At 51.6% G+C, this 16,291-nt stretch overlaps 6 protein-coding genes across 11 annotated transcripts; 3 read left to right on the top strand and 3 right to left on the bottom strand.

Moving 5' to 3' along the window:
- The first annotated feature begins 244 nt into the window (after positions 1 to 244).
- Positions 245 to 7,170, top strand: LOC122614949 (epidermal growth factor receptor substrate 15-like 1). 5 transcript variants are annotated; one of them, XM_043789730.1, is made up of 12 exons: positions 245 to 586; positions 679 to 915; positions 987 to 1,750; positions 1,809 to 2,130; positions 2,191 to 2,280; positions 2,489 to 2,551; positions 2,697 to 2,894; positions 2,951 to 3,394; positions 3,455 to 3,643; positions 3,702 to 3,767; positions 5,810 to 6,071; positions 6,129 to 7,170. In XM_043789730.1, the coding sequence occupies exons 1-12, from the start codon at positions 521 to 523 to the stop codon at positions 6,812 to 6,814; spliced, it is 3,387 nt and encodes a 1,128-aa protein (XP_043645665.1). In that variant the 5' UTR covers positions 245 to 520; the 3' UTR covers positions 6,815 to 7,170. The 5 variants fall into 5 exon arrangements, with proteins under 5 accessions (XP_043645665.1, XP_043645663.1, XP_043645666.1 ...); XM_043789728.1 differs by having other exon boundaries at positions 5,426 to 6,071; XM_043789731.1 differs by lacking the exon at positions 2,489 to 2,551.
- Positions 7,171 to 7,257: 87 nt separating this feature from the next.
- LOC122614952 (glutathione S-transferase 1) lies at positions 7,258 to 8,756 on the top strand. Its single transcript, XM_043789735.1, has 3 exons — positions 7,258 to 7,399; positions 7,936 to 8,038; positions 8,096 to 8,756. The coding sequence occupies exons 2-3, from the start codon at positions 7,944 to 7,946 to the stop codon at positions 8,670 to 8,672; spliced, it is 672 nt and encodes a 223-aa protein (XP_043645670.1). The 5' UTR covers positions 7,258 to 7,399; positions 7,936 to 7,943; the 3' UTR covers positions 8,673 to 8,756.
- Positions 8,757 to 8,818: 62 nt separating this feature from the next.
- LOC122614951 (neuralized-like protein 2) lies at positions 8,819 to 10,342 on the bottom strand. Its single transcript, XM_043789734.1, has 3 exons — positions 9,787 to 10,342; positions 9,428 to 9,733; positions 8,819 to 9,366 (listed from the first exon to the last, which is right to left on the bottom strand). The coding sequence occupies exons 1-3, from the start codon at positions 10,334 to 10,336 to the stop codon at positions 9,251 to 9,253; spliced, it is 972 nt and encodes a 323-aa protein (XP_043645669.1). The 5' UTR covers positions 10,337 to 10,342; the 3' UTR covers positions 8,819 to 9,250.
- A 112-nt stretch (positions 10,343 to 10,454) lies between these two features.
- On the top strand, positions 10,455 to 11,027 carry LOC122614953. 2 transcript variants are annotated; one of them, XM_043789736.1, is made up of 2 exons: positions 10,455 to 10,559; positions 10,620 to 11,027. In XM_043789736.1, exon 2 carries the CDS (start codon positions 10,620 to 10,622, stop codon positions 10,980 to 10,982), a length of 363 nt encoding a protein of 120 aa, XP_043645671.1. In that variant the 5' UTR covers positions 10,455 to 10,559; the 3' UTR covers positions 10,983 to 11,027. The 2 variants fall into 2 exon arrangements, with proteins under 2 accessions (XP_043645671.1, XP_043645672.1); XM_043789737.1 differs by having other exon boundaries at positions 10,481 to 10,559; positions 10,612 to 11,027.
- An 18-nt stretch (positions 11,028 to 11,045) lies between these two features.
- LOC122614811 (suppressor APC domain-containing protein 2) lies at positions 11,046 to 12,316 on the bottom strand. The gene is made up of 2 exons (XM_043789468.1): positions 11,459 to 12,316; positions 11,046 to 11,390 (listed from the first exon to the last, which is right to left on the bottom strand). Exons 1-2 carry the CDS (start codon positions 12,314 to 12,316, stop codon positions 11,046 to 11,048), a joined length of 1,203 nt encoding a protein of 400 aa, XP_043645403.1.
- Positions 12,317 to 13,448: 1,132 nt separating this feature from the next.
- On the bottom strand, positions 13,449 to 16,170 carry LOC122614611. Its single transcript, XM_043789219.1, has 4 exons — positions 16,150 to 16,170; positions 14,851 to 15,149; positions 14,464 to 14,790; positions 13,449 to 14,079 (listed from the first exon to the last, which is right to left on the bottom strand). The coding sequence occupies exons 1-4, from the start codon at positions 16,168 to 16,170 to the stop codon at positions 13,449 to 13,451; spliced, it is 1,278 nt and encodes a 425-aa protein (XP_043645154.1).
- Between the last annotated feature and the right edge of the window lie 121 nt (positions 16,171 to 16,291).

The raw sequence follows: 16,291 nt of genomic DNA, 5'->3' as shown, positions 1-16,291 counted from the left end.
GTGTTTCTATCGCCTGCGATTGAATATCTTTACTCAGCTGCTTTTCTAAACTGTCCGTAACGATTTACAACGTCTTTTTTCAACGCTGTCACTTCAGATAAATAAACAATAACAAAATATATATTAAAACAAACACGATATTAGTTTGGTATTTTAAGGTATTAAAATAATTGGTATTTTAACGCAATTACCCAGTGGTATACTTTTTTATCAGCTGCACGGTATTTTTAATCGTTATTCGAACGGTCACACTGTCCACCGAGCAAAAAAGCAAATTTAGGCTTTTTAAAATTCGAGAGTAGCTAAATTAGGGGCCGCAATGCGCCAAGCTCACCTGTAAGTGGCTCCAGCAAGTGTCTCGTCGCAGGTGCACAGGTGCGAGGCAGCGGACTCCGCCGACCGCTGACTAAGAGCAGCTTATCCGCCCCTTGGGAAGAAAAATCGATTTTGTGATAACGGGCTTACGCTTACGCGTTTTTGCACTGCTAGTCGGAACCAATTGGCCAGTGGACTCCACATCATGAATGTGGACTTTGCGAGGGTGTGCGGGAAGCACATAGGCGTCTACGAGGCCTACTACAAACTGGTAAGCACCACGCCTCCCAGCCGCACTCTTAACAGGATGGCGGCCAATGCTGGGCATCCGTATCCACACCCACCCTCTATCGATTTTTGCAGATTGACCCCAAATCCACCGGGGCAATCGAGGCCATGACTGCGGCCAAGTTTCTAAAGAAGTCCGGCCTCAGCGACGTTGTGTTGAGCAGGATCTGGGATTTGTCCGATCCCAGCGGAAAGGGCTTTCTGGACAAACCGGGCTTTTTTGTGGCCCTCAAGCTAGTGTCCCTGTCGCAGGCGGGAGAGGTGGCCAGCATGGTCAACATCTACCTGGACATTGCCAACCCGCCCAGGGTGGTGAGTAAACGCAACTCCGCCCGAAATGGGCAAGATGAGATTTGATATACTAATGTCGCCCCATTCGCCAGGGTGAACTACCAAAATCGATGCCATCGCGTATTCAGACTGTTCCCGTTGCAAGCGCCGGTGTGGCAAACGGTGACTGGTCCATCGGGGTGATCGATCGACTCAAGTACGAGCAGCTCTTCGAGTCCCTGCACCCCAGTAATGGAATGCTGCCAGGCAACAAGGTCAAGGGCGTGCTCATGGACTCCAAGCTGCCGATGAGCATACTGGGAACTATATGGGATCTGGCCGACCAGGACAAGGACGGCAACCTGGATATGCACGAATTCGTAGTGGCCATGCACCTGGTCTACCAGACGCTGCAGAAGCGCACCATTCCCAGCGTGCTGCCGCCCGAGCTGCGAAAGCCCGGAGGCGCAGGTCCGCCACCGAAGCCCGCCCTACCACCACCGCCAGCGGGTGCTGCTATGCCTCGTGCCCCCAGCGGGGAGGGATTCGGAGATGGAGGCTTTGTAGCCAATTTTCCCAAGGACATCGCCCCGCCGGCGGCTATTCCGCCGCTCCCGGTGGCAGTGCCTCCCATGACGCGCATTCCCCCGGTGGGAGCAGTCAGCTCCCAGCCGTTGATTCAGACGGATCCGTTGATACCGATTGGAGCTCCGGTGACGGCGAATGCCGACTGGGTTGTCACTGCAGCGGAACTTAAGCGATTCGAGGAGATCTTCCGTCAGTCGGATCTGGATAAGGACGGCCTGGTCTCTGGCCTTGAGGTGAAGGATATTTTCATCAAGTCGGGTATTCCGCAGCGCAGTCTAGCAGACATCTGGTAGGAATTTCTTTGTAAGATATTGCCAAACTATAACTAATGCTATCTTTTCTTTTAGGGCTCTTTGTGACACCAATCAGTCCGGCAAGCTGACTGTGGAGCAGTTTGCTCTGGCCATGTGGTTCGTAGAACGAAAGCAGCGCGGTGTGGACCCACCTCATGTCCTTAACGCCAATATGGTGCCACCATCAATGCGCGCCACTGTGGCTGGAGTCGATCTACAGCCGCAGGAGGTCAAGCCCACTTACTCCAACCCGGAGCTGGAAATGATCTCCAAGGAGATTGAGGAGTTGGCCCGCGAGCGTCGTGTGCTGGAGACGGAAATTGCCCAAAAAGAAGCGGATGTGCGTATCAAAAACGGCGAAGTGCGCAGTTTACAGGCGAGTTATCTATAAATAGTTTTCATGTTGAAATTCATAATCTAGTATCTCCACCCACAGAGTGAACTGGATACTCTTACCGCCACGCTGAAGCAGCTGGAGAACCAGCGAGGAGAAGCCCAGAAGCGACTGGATGACCTGCAGGCTCAAGTAGTTATTTGCATGATTCATTGGGTGCTTTCGGCCCCTGCGCCACTGCTTACCTTTTCCCTTCTCCTGGGCTTACGTTTAATTTTATATTTAAATTCAATCTTTGGTTTCCTTTCTTTATCATGTTCCCCCAACACTCTGTTAACAATTGGCTAAACCCATACTAAACTGGTGAATGCACTTACACTTACAATTATGATCACATAAGGTTAGCCACAATACGGCCGTGCTGGCCAACGTAAGTCTTGACATATCCCGCACCAACGATCAGGTTTGTTTCAGTTCCTCATGATTTCTGTATATATTTACTTTGTGTTTTGTTCTCGTTCATGTTATTTGTGTTCTGGACCATGTGTTGTGCGAACAATTGTTAAGAAATGGTATAGTTATTGATCGAGATAACCGCTTGCTTGCAGGTGACTAAGATTCGCGACCAGTGCCACATGCAGGAGGAGACCATTAACGAGCAGGAGGGCGAATTAAACGCAAAACGCTCGGAACTGCAGAAGCTCAAGGACGAAGAGACTTCGTTGCAGAAGGAGTACGACAGCAACAATCACGAGCTATCCAAGCTTACCAACCACCTGCAGGCAACCCAACTGCAAATCAGCTCGGTAAAACTGCACGTTATATTATCAAGTGATCAGAGATTAACACAAGTTGTTTGAAGGTCCGATCGATGGTGACACAGCTGCTGGAGACCCAGCGACAGATGACAGACGCTTTGCTCATTTGTCGGGCTGCCATGGAGAACCAAAACGCCGAACTCGTATCCGAATACCAGTTGAAGATAGAGCCAGACTTCGATGAGGCGCGCAAGACCCTGACCAAGGAAGTGCAAGTGCCCAAAGATGATCCCTTTGAGGAGAACAACAGCGGGGTCGCCAATCAAGCTACCAACGGCTTTGGCAGCGATCCCTTCTCTGGTCAGGCGGCCAACAAGCCGGCTATTTCCACAGGTTTTGATGACAGCTTCAACATGAGCTCAGGCTTCGATAGTGGCTTCGATGCCTTTGGTCAGAGCGGAGCGGGCTCAACCTTTGGTCAGACCCAGCGGGATCCCTTCGGCTCGGATGCCTTTGCGGCCAACAAGAGCAGCGCCATTACTCCTGAGGTAGTATTTGCTATAGAACAATCGAATTTGTACCTTAATCAATATTCGAATCACTTACAGCCCGGTAAAGACGACTTCGGCAGTGATCCGTTTGCCGCCCTGCACGCTCCAACCGGCCAGGGCCAGGTGCTCAGTCCCAACGCTCAGAAGTCCGGACCGCCGCCCAGACCAGAGTCTCCTAGTCCAGCATTGCCGCCAAAGAAGTCCAAGGTGCCGCCCCCACGACCAGCGCCACCACGAGCAGCCCAGGTAAGACATCTTGCTTATGCTTTTCAACGGAGAATTCGAAAATTATTATCTTTCACAGCCCACGGGTGGTTTCGGAAGCGGCGGCGCCGGAGGATTTGCAGACTTTGACGACTTCGACAATAAGGTTGGTACCCCACAATTCAGTGTTCGCTGGGATCGGTGGTAATGCATGCGCCCCGCACCCGCATCCCTGAGTCTGTTTTATGTAGCTATTAGCAGGCATGTATTGCAGTGCTAATCCCTGGTTTTACTATCACTAACACTTCCTAAGTTTTGTAGAAATAAAACACTTTGATGCACACTCCAAGAACGTAGCACTTGAGTACTATGATTTCTGACCTGTTTTTGATTTGTAGCATCTTTTGTTTACCCTTAGTAGTAGGAACTGCCGGAACACATCCCACCCAGATCACCTCACTACCCAACCTCGTACATCCCAGTAGATTTGTCTTGGTCCTGCTTGGTGCCGTATTGAACTAACCGTCTGGTCTCTCATCTCTGCAATTCTCTATTTTCAGTGAACACCCTAAGATAACCCATTCTATATACGACATATACCAGTACTAACACACATACTCAGTTAATGAATGGCCTCCTCTAGCAGCATAACGAAACAAATCAATTTGAGCGTACAAAGCTACTTGCAGCAGCATATTAACGTACATATATCAGTCACGGTGCATGGTATAATATCTAGAGGACGCAGCATTATCGTTCATGCCTAATTAGCTAAATGTACTAAATCAATTCAATCGAAACTCAACCGAACTCAAACCAATTTCAAGCGTTACGTATCGTGTTATAAATGTAGTCACAAATTAAAACAGGCAGCAGACGGAAGGAATCCCCAGAGTTCTAATCGTTCGACTCCCTTTGCTGTGCAGTATTGTAATTAACTACTATTATTACTATTATGGGTTCCCCTCGAATCGTTTCAAGGCCAGTGTATTATCCCGATTAGGTTTTGTGGGTGAGACCTCTGTAAGGAATTTAATGCAAGTTGTTAGTTGTTTTTGCATATGCGAATACTAAAGTTTAAAGCAATTATACATCCATATACATAATACTATATATATTACCAACATTGTACACCTAAGCATCACAAGCATATAGACATCTATGTAACTGCCGCGAAAGTTCGACTTTTACGGGCGGTCCGCCTCCGGATCCGGACTGCCCACTACTATTTACCGAAACCTTTCCACTCAGCTTTTAGAGCCGCGTAGTGTTCCCAGTCAGAAGTGCGTCGCGGTGTAGCCAGCAGTTCGGCTTGAGAGGGAGTCGGTCTCCACTCTACTGTATCAACTACTTGTACACATATATGTATGTATTTGCTAGACATCGATTATCATAGCCACAGACATACGAACACCCACACCGAAACTAAGAAGCTTCCGTGCATTGATTTACCGAGAGTACATATTCCGTGCAGACCACATACCACATACTTATAGAGAAACTTTTAGAGAAGCCCAGCCTAACCGATACAGAAATGTAACCGACACAACGTTTTGCATTATTAATAAAGATATCTATGTTCGACATCATTCAACGTACGCCTGTCGGAGTTCTTTCGATACGGAAACCCAATATCCTCATGGTGCTGGTCACGATCTCACACAAACCACCCAATCCTACGTGGCTGCTTGAACGCTTCTGTTGACCTTGATTGATTTCGGTTTCCCCTTTATTGTGCTTTTTGATTCCGCTTAATTTGAGTTCGTTTTAATTTAATTTTGTTTCATTCACTTCTATTCCCCCCCACACAACACAACCACGCAGCTCCACAACATTCCAAGCACACCCACACCCACACCCACGCCCACGGCCACTGCACCGTCCCTGCCCCCACCCACGCTGCCACCCCCCATTCCGGTCGTCGGTGGCTCGTCATTGCTAGACAGTTTCTCGCTATTCGACGATCCCGGCCAGAACCGCAGGCAGGCGGCCACCACTCCCGTCACTGTCCCCACCATACACACCCTGCTCCCGACATCTACATCCACGCCAGCAGCCCCACCCCCCGTATTGGCTTCTGTATCAGCATCAGGATCGGGATTGGTAGCGGTAGCGGGAGCGGGGGCAGAACTCCCCAGTAGCGTCACCATTACCACCGCCCCCAGCTTGAATAACCAGCATCTGTCGCGTTCCAATACACCGCTGCAGAACCAAAGCACGACGCATGTGGAATTGGTGCCCAAGGCGGTAGCCAGTGTGTTTGATGCCTTTGGAGAGAGTGCCAGTCGAAAGGCGCCGACTCCCAGTCTGATCACTGGCCCAACCGACTTCAAGGATGATCCCTTCAAGGATTACCGGTACGAGGATCCGTTCAGTATCAAGGATCCTTTCGCCGATGACGATGAGGAGGTGTCAGGAGCCAAGGCAGCTGACCACAAGAAGAACTTTGCCGAGGACTTTAGCTCAGGCGGTGAGTATAGTGCTCTTCTCCGGCACATTCTCATCTAATTATGGTTCCTTTACACAGATGAGATGGGAGCTGAAACTAAAACGCTCAGTAACATCGTGAACAATAATAGCAGTAAGCCCAAGGCGGCCACGCCTCTCAACAACGATCTACTGCAGCAGTTCGACGCCTTCAACCTGAACTCGAGTCCTGCGCCGTCTCACCACTCAAACACTTCGTACCACTCCAACTCCAACTCCAAGCCTAACCACCAGTCGCAGACGGCCCTGGACGCATTCGCTGACTTCGACGACTTTGCAGCTACGCTGGCAACCACTGGCGGATCTGGGGCTGGAAGCACGGCCACCACCACTAGCAATACGAAACTCAACAATTCCTTCTTTGATGCATTTAACGACAACTTCAGTGTGAACCAAAACTCATCGGTACCCACTGGCGTGGTCAAGCCCAACGATCAAACGGCAAAGGCCTTTGACGCCTTTAACGACAATTTCGAGGACCACTTCAAGGCAGAATCCAACGCCAACTTCGCCAAGTTCGATGGCTTCGAGGCACACAACTTCTCGAGTGACTTCGGAAACACCTCCTTCGGGACGACGGGCAAGGAGAAGCAGAACGGGCAGGCGGACAAAACGGTTCAGAGCAAGGAGCCGGTCAAGGACAAGTTTGCGGCTGACTATTCCAAGCCGGAAAGCTTCGACACGGATCTGGAGGAGGCGCTGAAGCGCAGCGTACTGGACAACTAGATGAGATGACGACCCTAGTGGGCTGAATGTGATTGACCCACGAGATATTCGCGGTGGCACCTGCAATGTTCTTTCTATTCGCACTCGATCCGCTCCCTAGTGTTAGTGCTTTCTTTCCGCTTCGATCAAGACATCCTGGGGCCGCTCTTGCAGCTTCCATGGTATTTACTCAGTACTCCCCGTGCTCAAGGATCCGGGCGAATAGAGAAATCCAACGGAGTTGCAGCCGCAGCAGGTATTACAAGCTTCATGCTATATACAACTATATATAATTTCGCGTAACCACATACTCGTAGAGCCTAATCATGTTGCGATTTAACCTGTACCAAAACCCTATGAATAAACGTACAAAATAACATCACCATTTCGGAGAGGAGGAAAGAGAGTGCGAGAGAGAGAGAACGGAGAGCGGGGCTCCACTCTCGCCCACACCAACACCACTGCCAGTTCTCAGCTCAGCAGAGCCGCCGGCAGAGCTAGTGGGGCTGCTATATAGTTTCCTGTTCTCGAATCAGATCGCGTTTGGACTTCGGAGACTACGTTCGTGCGGCAGTTGTGTATTTAGTTTTGTGTTCCCAGAGAAATGTGAGTTGCGAGTGGAGTGCGCTTGTGTGTGTGGGCGAACTAATATCAATGCGATGCGCAAAATCAGCCCCCCATAAAAACAAACACACACACAGGCGCACAAATTGCTGCATTGGCATTATAAAAACAATTTGCCGGCGATTGCAAGCGCACACACTCACACCCGGGGGCGCCTTCTGCATGTGTGTGTGTGCCGCTAATTACATTTATTTTGTAAACTTAATTTCCAAGTCACCGAAGGGGACGACTAGGGGAAGTGAGGGCGGGGCGCGAGCGATATATGTAGTTCCAGTACCTTTCCAACGCTGTGCGGTTGTCATGTTAAGTGCTCTGATAAGTCGCCAGAGATGGGGGCTACGGATTGGGGGTTATCTGATATTGCTGTGGGTGCGACACGGATTCGGTGCTGATATGTGGGGGCTCCGAAATGGTAGTCGTGTGAGTGCGGTTACCAGTACTCGGGTTGATATCGCTGGGTTAGGAATCTATAGTTAGAGAGTCGGTACTCTAGGTACAAATATTGCAATATCCCACAGATCCTACCATGTCCAAGCCAGCTCTGTATTATGCCACCTTGAGTCCCCCATCGCGCGCCGTCCTCCTCACGGCCAAGGCGATCGGGCTCGACCTTGAACTACGGTAGGTTCCCACACCGTGCCACTTAACTCAATTAACAGAGTCTTCGCGCGAATACAGGCCAATTAACCTGCTGAAGGGAGAGCATCTGACTCCGGAATTCCTCAAGCTGAACCCCCAGCACACGATCCCCACCCTGATCGACGGCGAGGCCATCATCATTGACTCGCACGCCATCTGCGCCTACCTGGTGGAGAAGTACGGGCAGAAGGAGCAGCAGCTCTACCCGAAGGACTTGGTGCAGCGCGCCAACGTGGACGCCCGGCTCCACCTGGATTCCGGCCACCTCTTTGCGCGCCTGCGCTTCCTCTACGAGCCCATTCTATATCATGGATCCACGGACTGTTCCATTGATAAGATCGCGTACGTCCAGAAGTGCTGGGAGATCCTCGAGGGATTCCTCAAGGATCAGCCGTATCTGTGCGGCTCTGATCTGACCATCGCAGACTTTTGCGCTGTTGCCACCGTCACCTCGGTGAACGACGCCGCTCCCATCGATGAGTTTAAGTTCCCCAAAGTGCACGCCTGGCTGAAGCGTCTCGCCGAGCTACCCTACTACCAGGAGGTGAACGGCGACGGCGCTGATGAGCTCAAGAGCATCTTCAAGGCCAAGCTGGCAGAGAACCGCGGCAAGTAGGCGGCGGCTCCATAATGTTTTGTTTTGTACCCACACTTTCTATATGCACATCCACTCTTGAATAAACGGATTAGTTAAAAGTAAGATTTTAGCAATTACAGCGACTTTGATCGATCCTTTATTAAGTGGACTTAACTTACATATAGCAACAATACGCTTAGGCGGTAATGGAAACGGGAATCGCCTTGGGGACCGAAACGCTAAAAGACAGGGCGCCCAGAGGACCTCCGCTGCTGTTGGGCGATCCACACATACACAAACGCTGGCGAGGATTATGCTCTACAACATAGGGTCGTCCAGGTAAAGAGTGTATTGGTAACTAGAACCAAAGTAAAAAATATATCTACAGAAATTACAAATATAAGCGCCGTCTAGCGGAGATCGGCCAATTCCGTAGATCTGTTGGGTCCGGAGTCGGGCGTCAATGAACGGGCACTTCACTAGAGCTGCAGGCGTATAAAATATATATATATGGGTAAACAGACTATCACGACCCAGGCTCATGCACACTCCCTCACACACGCATTTCTCATTCATACACACTGGGCCCTATTGCATATAGCTCATGGTCCAGAGCCCTAGTCACGGCGCAGCAGGAATCGTTTGATGCTCTCCGGTAGCGGCAGCTCGCTGATCGCGTCCTCCGCAAAGTTCTCCAGGATCACGTTCCGACAAGCGCTCTGCAGGGACAATACTGCAAGAAGCAAGGATTAATAAACAAGACGGAGATGATCACCCGGTTCTGTTCCACTTACTGCCCTCTAGCTGGATAATTCGAATCTGCTTGGTGGTGCCATACACATCGATCACCACGAACAGAGGCGCTCTATTGAGCGGAATGTCTCGGGAAACGGGGCCACGGTCCACCCCATTGATGATGAAGTGCAGCTCGCCCTTCGAGTCGCTTTGCACAGTGGGCACGTAGATGATGCCGATGCGGGAGCCTTTGTCCGTGAGCAGGATGTCTGAGTCATTGCCGTTGCCCATCGCCGGACGTAGGAGTCTCTTTGGTAGCAGGCCGCGAGGCGTTCTCACGTGCGTAGCGTCGCCAAGGAGGTTTCCTGCCAAAGACTGGTTATAGACAAGGACGCATGGTAGCGAAGGCTGTACATACTGTGTGGCGCGTCGTCCGTCTCGGGCTCGATGATGTCGTTTGCCTCCTGCCGCTGGTTCATTTCGAACTTGGAGATTGGGTAGATCCAGCTGTTGCCTAGGTTGGCCAGGTCGGGAAGTGCGAAATGGGGTAGTCCCTCGCTGCTGGTGCGAATCACATTGGGCGCCAGTTCGGTGAGACCAAGTCGCATGTGGCCCGACCAGCCGCGCTCAATCTTCTCGATCTCCACCAAGAAGATGTCACCAGGGGCCAGCGGGCGCTCCGAGAATGTGAGGGCGTCGGCAAAACTTGCTCTCCGGTAGGCCACTGTGGCGTCGTCGCCCAGCTGGATGTTGGATCCGTGGTATGGATGGAAGCGACTCAGCTGCCGCTTGCGGCTGCTCTGGGTGGGAGCGCACTCCCACGGCCCAATGGCCGATTCCTGGCCCCGGTCCTGCTCCACGTCTGGATCTTCCTGCTCGGCTGCTCTCCCGGCTGCGTAGACTGCTCGTGAAGGGCCGCAAAGGGCGGCTGGTGCCGCCGCCTGGTCGCGCTGCTCGGCGGCTTCCATGGGCGCGTGGTGTTCGGTGATCCGTGAAGAATCCCCTGGCGTGCCCGCAGGTTGATTATTTACCTTTTGTTCCACGGAGACTCTGAGTGTGACCGTATGTCTGTTTTCAACGAAATTCCAGGGCTGGAGACGGACTGGCAATCACCGCAAGAAGCGTGAACCAGTTCGTGACGTAATCTGAAGCAGCTGTTCGGTTTGGCCAGAAGACGTTGGAAATTACGAGGTGGGTAAAATCGTATTTATTGACTGAAATGCCTGGAGTTACTGATCCCAAGGGTTTCAGATGCGCGTACCCGGAGCCCTGTTTGCCGCGCGCGGCCGAGCGCCACAGAACGAGAAGGAAGTGCCCTTCCAGGAGATTCTGCCGCTGCGGTTGAAAAACACCGTGAGCGGGAAGGCGGACTCCGGATCCGATGTGGCCTGCCTCCAGGAGATGGGCGTGTTGTTTGCCTGCTTGAAGGACAACGAGTTCGTGGAAAAGTACTGTCACAAGGAGATCAGCCAGTTCCAGAACTGCTACAAGTGCTACATGGACCGGAAGTTCGAGGCCAAGAAGACTGTGAACCAGGGTATTGTCCAGCCTGGTAGCAACCTGAACTACAAGCAGCTTAACAAGTACATGCGCCGCTACCCCAATCCCGTCTAGCTTTAAATCTTTCAAGTTGTTTAATAATACACTATTTACAATGTACGCTGCAGCAGTGATTCCTCAGTAGACGACGTCGGCGTCTCCTAGCCCGGCCGAGGATTGGCTGACCGGCGAGGGCTGGCTGAGCACGAAGTTGGGCATGGCACGCAGGAACTGCGGATGGGAGTGTGAGTGCTGCGGCTCGTACAAGTCCGACAGGAGCGGCGGCTTGTCGCGCACCCGACTGAGCAGATCGGACATCTGCCTCGGTTTTGGGACGGTGGGTGTCGGCAGAGCCAAATTGATGTGCAGTGGGTAGCCGCCGTGCTCCCAGGTGTCGGCCAGGATCTGGAGGCTGCGATTGGCCTCAAGAACGCGGGCGCGCTGGAAGTTGAGCCTCTCCTGCTGCAGTTCAGACCACTGTTCCTGTGGGAAAATCATCAAGTTATCAAAGGGGTAACTATTGATCACAAGCTAGCGTGGGGAGCACTCACAAATCTGGTTCCTAAACGGCCGAAATACTTAATCTGCTCCTGTACATTGAGTACCTGCATCATATACCAATCGCGCGCCTTCTCCACGCCATCGAGTCCGAAGAGAAGCAACTCCCGCTGCTCCTCCAACTGCTTCAATCTTTTTAGCATGTTGTAGTCGATGCCGTGTTGCAGAGTGTGCCTCCGTGACTCCCTGCGCTTGCTGCTGGTCTTCTTGGGCACAGCCGGAAGAGCCAGGCTCCAGTCGGTGGCCGAGGCGGAGGTTGAGGAGGAGCCCCCATCTGCCGAGCCACGATGCTCGAATTGTTCCCTCGCCTGCGTCGGTGTTGGCTTTCCGGCTTCCGCCATCAGGTTCAGTTGCCAGTTTTGGAGGGCATGGCGGATGTCGGCTTTACCCAGAGCAGGCGACTTGGGCACCTGTCGTGGCGGCTTTGGCGGCGGAGCAGGAGAATTGAAGTCCATCTCGGAGGCAAGAGTTCCGTGGGAACGAGGCCGCAACTTCAGGTCTTCCACGGCGTTTTGCTGATTGCGGAGCAGGCACAGCTTGAGGCCGGCGCAGAAGCGCTCGAATGAGAGCAGTCCGCTGCTGGGAGTGACCCGACGCAGTGAGTCCAGGACCCCACGGGGCAGTCCCTTGGAGCCATCATCCTGCCAGCCCTTCTCGATGTCCGTGAAGCGCACATATCCGGTCTGCTTGTCATCTAGGATGTCGAAGAGCTTCTTCATGGACAGGACAAACTGCTTCGGCAGCGTATCCAGCTCCAAAAACTGCGACTGCCCCTGTGGATGGCTGCCTCCTCCATCGCCGATGCTTAGGTTCAGCAGACTGGTACTGGTGTTCTTGTTCTGGCGGAGCATCTTCGTCTGCGGATGGCGCAAAATGGAAAGTGGGATGAGATTATGGATCGCGTCGTCCCACGCTCGGCACCAATGCATAACTGAATATTCATAGGAGCTCATTTGCATGGGTAAGTCCAAATGGAATGTGTGTGAATTTGGCACGCTGCCTTGGGACTGAATCTCTGGGTTATGATATTTCTTACTTGTTTACTAGCAGTTTAAACAAATTCATATTATCAACATCGTCAAGTTGAAACACCAAATTACTTGATTTCAAATGAAGCTCTCCAATTTTATTTGATTTTAAGTGTACAATTATATTTCCTTAATTGCTCTATTATTAAATTTCTGCATATAATAGGGCTCTACAATCCAAAGATTTCGTTAGTTTCTTGTTCTGTCTTAACTGTTATTTGTTTATTACTTTATTTGTTGAAAAGTGCTTATCTTCGCAAATGTAGGCTTATTCTTTTGTTTATAAACAAAAAGACGGCCCTCCAATTGGCTGACTTACCCAAGCTATGCGGAAAATTGGCTCCTGAAATCCGAGTCCGCGGCTCGTTTGGCAGCCTTTTGAGGCCGTTCGTCAAGGCTTCTGCGCAAACTCTGCAGCTATGCTGTGTATGTAATGCAGCTCGATGGCTTGGATCCCCGACCAAAACACCCAAACCCAACCAACTGGTTATATTGACTGCACACTAGATCAGCGGCCGAGGTTTTGGGCCCGAGTCTCGCACGCATGCGCAACTTGCGCGACTGGTTTCTGTGGCTTTTCGGTGGATCTTCCAACACAGGCGCACGTGAGAGAGTGCCAGGAGGCTAACACACACACAGCCTAGGCCAAAACCACATTGAAGTCCCAGTGAAGTTCCGAATAGAGAGGCTCTCTTAAGATTTGGGTAGAGACGTATTTATTAGTAGAAATGCAATGCGCTTGGCTTAATCAGTCGAAAGAGGGAGCTAACCGCCTAGGTTAAAATTTTATCTGCTAGATGCACGAACTGCAAACTCTTCGTGATCCGTATAGGGCTGTATGGGGCACCCGGTTGGATTACTAGAATGAGCCTTTCACCTCAAAGTTTTGTTCCTCTAAAGGCTAGCACTTAATCTTATTCTAAGGATCTCCTTGGAAAATCCTGCCAGGAAGTGTTCACAAGTCGGCCACCGACTTCCGGCGCACATACTTGGCGAAGTAGTCCGGGCGCCAGCACTTGCAGGAGCCGGGGATGAGGAACCAGTCGTAGTACAGACGCACCTGGAAGCAGCCCAGTTCATCGTGTCCATCGCAGTGGGCATCCGCCTGCGCGGCGGAACTTGCTGCTGCAGACGAGGTTCCGTCGGAGGCGGTGGCCACGCCGGCCCTCTTCTGCAGGTACTGCTGGTAGGCCTGGAAGTCCTGCACCGAGGGGGCCTGAGTGGTGGTCGAGCTGGTGGGCACCGTGTCCTCCGCATTGGGGTAGAAGATCTCCGCGACCAACAGGCTTACCCAGCGTGGTGACGACAGGCAACCGCCGTCCAGGTAGTGGCAGCGTGCCTGGATGCAGCGCGTCACTTCCACCGTCTGGGTGAAGTAGCCCTCGTAGGGAATCTGGACCACATAACGCCAGGCGCCTTGGTAGTTCTTAGCGAAGACGGGAGTAGCGTACTCCACCTTGGCGGGACAGGGAGTGGGTGGACCCTCGTACCGAATGGGACCCACTTCCTCGCGCCGTTCCGCAGTGGGCGTGGAAGGGGCTGCTCCGCCGGTGTCTCCCTGAATGGCCCTGTATAAGGTGCAAAATCTGCGGGTGGAGTTAAAAATGTTTCATTAATTGACCTGCTAAAAGTTTTATGATAAAAATGTAGATCCTAATTCTATCTATGTATTTCGATTCAAATGTTGAGCTTCTTTAGTTGTTTGTCTATACATTAAGATGTGGAAAGTGAAATGGCCACCTCATTTCTGTTTTTTGCCTTAATAATTCTTGGAATCTATAATTTTTTAAAGATGACTCATGATTATTAAGTGGTGACCTCTTTAGCTTCAAATGTGGCGCCTTTCCCCTTGCCTAAATTAAGACGCTCTAGCTCTCTGGCAGTTCGTATATGAAGCTAACTCCATAACTCATCAGTTAGGATTGGAATAACTTGACTTCCCATGTCAAGTTTCCATGTTTAAGACTTACACTCCACCGCCATCGCAGAACTTTCGTGGCTTCCTCTCCTCGGCGGCCCTCCTCTGCTGGCTGTTCCGATCCCTTTGCTTGTGCTGCTCCTCCTCGTCCAGGGCGGGATCGAAGTAGCTGTACTCGTTGGACTCCACGCCCTCCGGCAGGCTGCGGCGGACGCGAGTGGAGCCTCCTGCGGGATAGGGCCTGTCGATGTTGTTGCTGTCCAGCTGTTCCACGGGTTCATCTCGAATGATCTGGGTGACCTTGGGGAGGGTATCGTCGGCCTTCAGAACGGGCAGCGTTTTCGAAAGGAACTTGAGCGTTTGGTTGCGAATAAGTTCGCTGGGGAGGAGGCTTTGGTTAGAGATGTCTGAAACAAGTTACGCAAGTATTTTCACCTACAAGGGATAGGGCTCCCCCAATACATTTTGTCCCAGCGGATTCTTGGGTATCTGACCCTTGTTCAGATCTCCGCAAATGTTGTGAACGGACACGGCAGACTTCTTGCCGGCGGCCACATCCTTGCACTCCGCATTCACAAAGGTGTAGGGCGGCGGCCTGACTTTGGGAGGCACCGCATTCGGGGACTCGACGAAAGCGTAGTAGCCCTCCGGAGGCTGCTCCTCGCCGTAGTCCGATGGCGACTGCTGCTGCGGCTGGGAGAAACCAAAGTGGGCCAGCAGCAGAAAGCTAAGAATTTTCTACAAAGAGTCAAAACAAAGACGGTCACAGTGGAGGTGGAATCAGGGGCCGTAGCCGTCTGGAGTCAAGTTAATTGCGCCGAAGAGTCGGTGAATGGCCCAATATTGTCCGGAAAAAGAAGCGAGATCTTTTACACGGCCATACATACACTTTTCGTTGTTTTGTTGTTTGGCGAAAGCGCGAAAGTTTCTGTTTCTGTGAAGATAAACAAACCGAGGCAGCAATTGCGGTCCAGACGCGACTTCAGCATTTCTTCGCTGTGCTCACTTGACCATTAATGGTTCGAGGGAACTTTCCCTGAAATTCTGGGCAGTGGCATCTCAATGAAACCAAAAGTTCCCCGGACAGACCCGAGTTATCCAGGTCAAGTGGTTCAGCTTGGTGGGCGGCTGCAGTGCCAAGAAGCTGTGGAATTTCTCTCTTTGTGACACGGTTCACAGCGCAATTTGAATGCGGCGTCAGGGAATACGAAATCGGGTCAGCCGCTAAGCTCGTTCTTTTGTTTTTTCCCTTCTAATGAGCCAGAAACTTGTTTGCCCTGCGAGAGAGCTCCCCGAATGAAAAGAACCCAATTTGCATAGGTAAATATTGGTGGCTCAATTGCAGATTGGAGACCCGACCCGACCGCCTTTCGGGGCCAAGACAGGCTGATGTGATCTGGTCAGGGGAGAACTTGTTGGCGGTCTGTTCCCAATATGCGTGCCACACGCCTAACGGGAAAGTTGCTCGGCACCCGGCCAAAAGCCAGTAGTTAGAACTTGAAGACCGAACTAGAAGAAGGGGCAGAACAGATCGGAACGAACGCTGCTCCGCAGTTAGCTTAATTCATTAGCATGCTCCAGAATCGGGCGGTTCCCAGTGAACCGCCTGGGTAACAGTAAACGTGAGCGGTTAGCTCGCCAATGTTAACGCATTGCAAAACAAAAGACTTGGGCAACGAACTTGACCAGCGGGCCATAGAAAAACTTGGCAGTTAGCACACCCGTAATGATGACATACCAGCACTAGACGATAATCCATCTCCGCTCGTTTGCTTCTTGTAGAAGGTTCTTGGACTTGGCCTTCTTCTTCTTAAGGCTCGATTTAATCCGCAGTGGTGGAAGGCAGAACCAGACGCGTCAAGTGCAGCAACTGAACTGAG

The sequence above is a fragment of the Drosophila teissieri genome, chromosome 2R (genome assembly GCF_016746235.2).
Source record: "Drosophila teissieri strain GT53w chromosome 2R, Prin_Dtei_1.1, whole genome shotgun sequence".
Taxonomy (NCBI): Eukaryota; Metazoa; Arthropoda; class Insecta; order Diptera; family Drosophilidae; genus Drosophila; species Drosophila teissieri.
Note: the sequence above shows the minus strand (reverse complement) of the source record. Positions and strands in the feature narration are given on the sequence as shown.

What these genes read in the sequence shown, in the direction of transcription:
- LOC122614949 (XM_043789728.1), top strand. Translation starts at nt 521, where the DNA reads ATGAATGTGGACTTTGCGAGGGTGTGCGGGAAGCACATAGGCGTCTAC. An exon ending in ACGAGGCCTACTACAAACTG is followed by an intron (nt 587 to 678) that starts GTAAGCACCACG and finishes CGATTTTTGCAG; the next exon opens with ATTGACCCCAAATCCACCGG. An exon ending in TTGACGACTTCGACAATAAG is followed by an intron (nt 3,768 to 5,425) that starts GTTGGTACCCCA and finishes ACAACCACGCAG; the next exon opens with CTCCACAACATTCCAAGCAC.
- LOC122614952 (XM_043789735.1), top strand. Translation starts at nt 7,944, where the DNA reads ATGTCCAAGCCAGCTCTGTATTATGCCACCTTGAGTCCCCCATCGCGC. An exon ending in GGGCTCGACCTTGAACTACG is followed by an intron (nt 8,039 to 8,095) that starts GTAGGTTCCCAC and finishes GCGCGAATACAG; the next exon opens with GCCAATTAACCTGCTGAAGG.
- LOC122614951 (XM_043789734.1), bottom strand. Translation starts at nt 10,336, where the DNA reads ATGGAAGCCGCCGAGCAGCGCGACCAGGCGGCGGCACCAGCCGCCCTT. An exon ending in GACGGACGACGCGCCACACA is followed by an intron (nt 9,734 to 9,786) that starts GTATGTACAGCC and finishes AGTCTTTGGCAG; the next exon opens with GAAACCTCCTTGGCGACGCT. An exon ending in AATTATCCAGCTAGAGGGCA is followed by an intron (nt 9,367 to 9,427) that starts GTAAGTGGAACA and finishes TGCTTCTTGCAG; the next exon opens with TATTGTCCCTGCAGAGCGCT.
- LOC122614953 (XM_043789736.1), top strand. Translation starts at nt 10,620, where the DNA reads ATGCGCGTACCCGGAGCCCTGTTTGCCGCGCGCGGCCGAGCGCCACAG.
- LOC122614811 (XM_043789468.1), bottom strand. Translation starts at nt 12,316, where the DNA reads ATGCTCCGCCAGAACAAGAACACCAGTACCAGTCTGCTGAACCTAAGC. An exon ending in GCCGTTTAGGAACCAGATTT is followed by an intron (nt 11,391 to 11,458) that starts GTGAGTGCTCCC and finishes ATTTTCCCACAG; the next exon opens with GAACAGTGGTCTGAACTGCA.
- LOC122614611 (XM_043789219.1), bottom strand. Translation starts at nt 16,170, where the DNA reads ATGGATTATCGTCTAGTGCTG. An exon ending in TGGATTATCGTCTAGTGCTG is followed by an intron (nt 15,150 to 16,149) that starts GTATGTCATCAT and finishes GACTCTTTGTAG; the next exon opens with AAAATTCTTAGCTTTCTGCT. An exon ending in TTGGGGGAGCCCTATCCCTT is followed by an intron (nt 14,791 to 14,850) that starts GTAGGTGAAAAT and finishes CCTCCTCCCCAG; the next exon opens with CGAACTTATTCGCAACCAAA.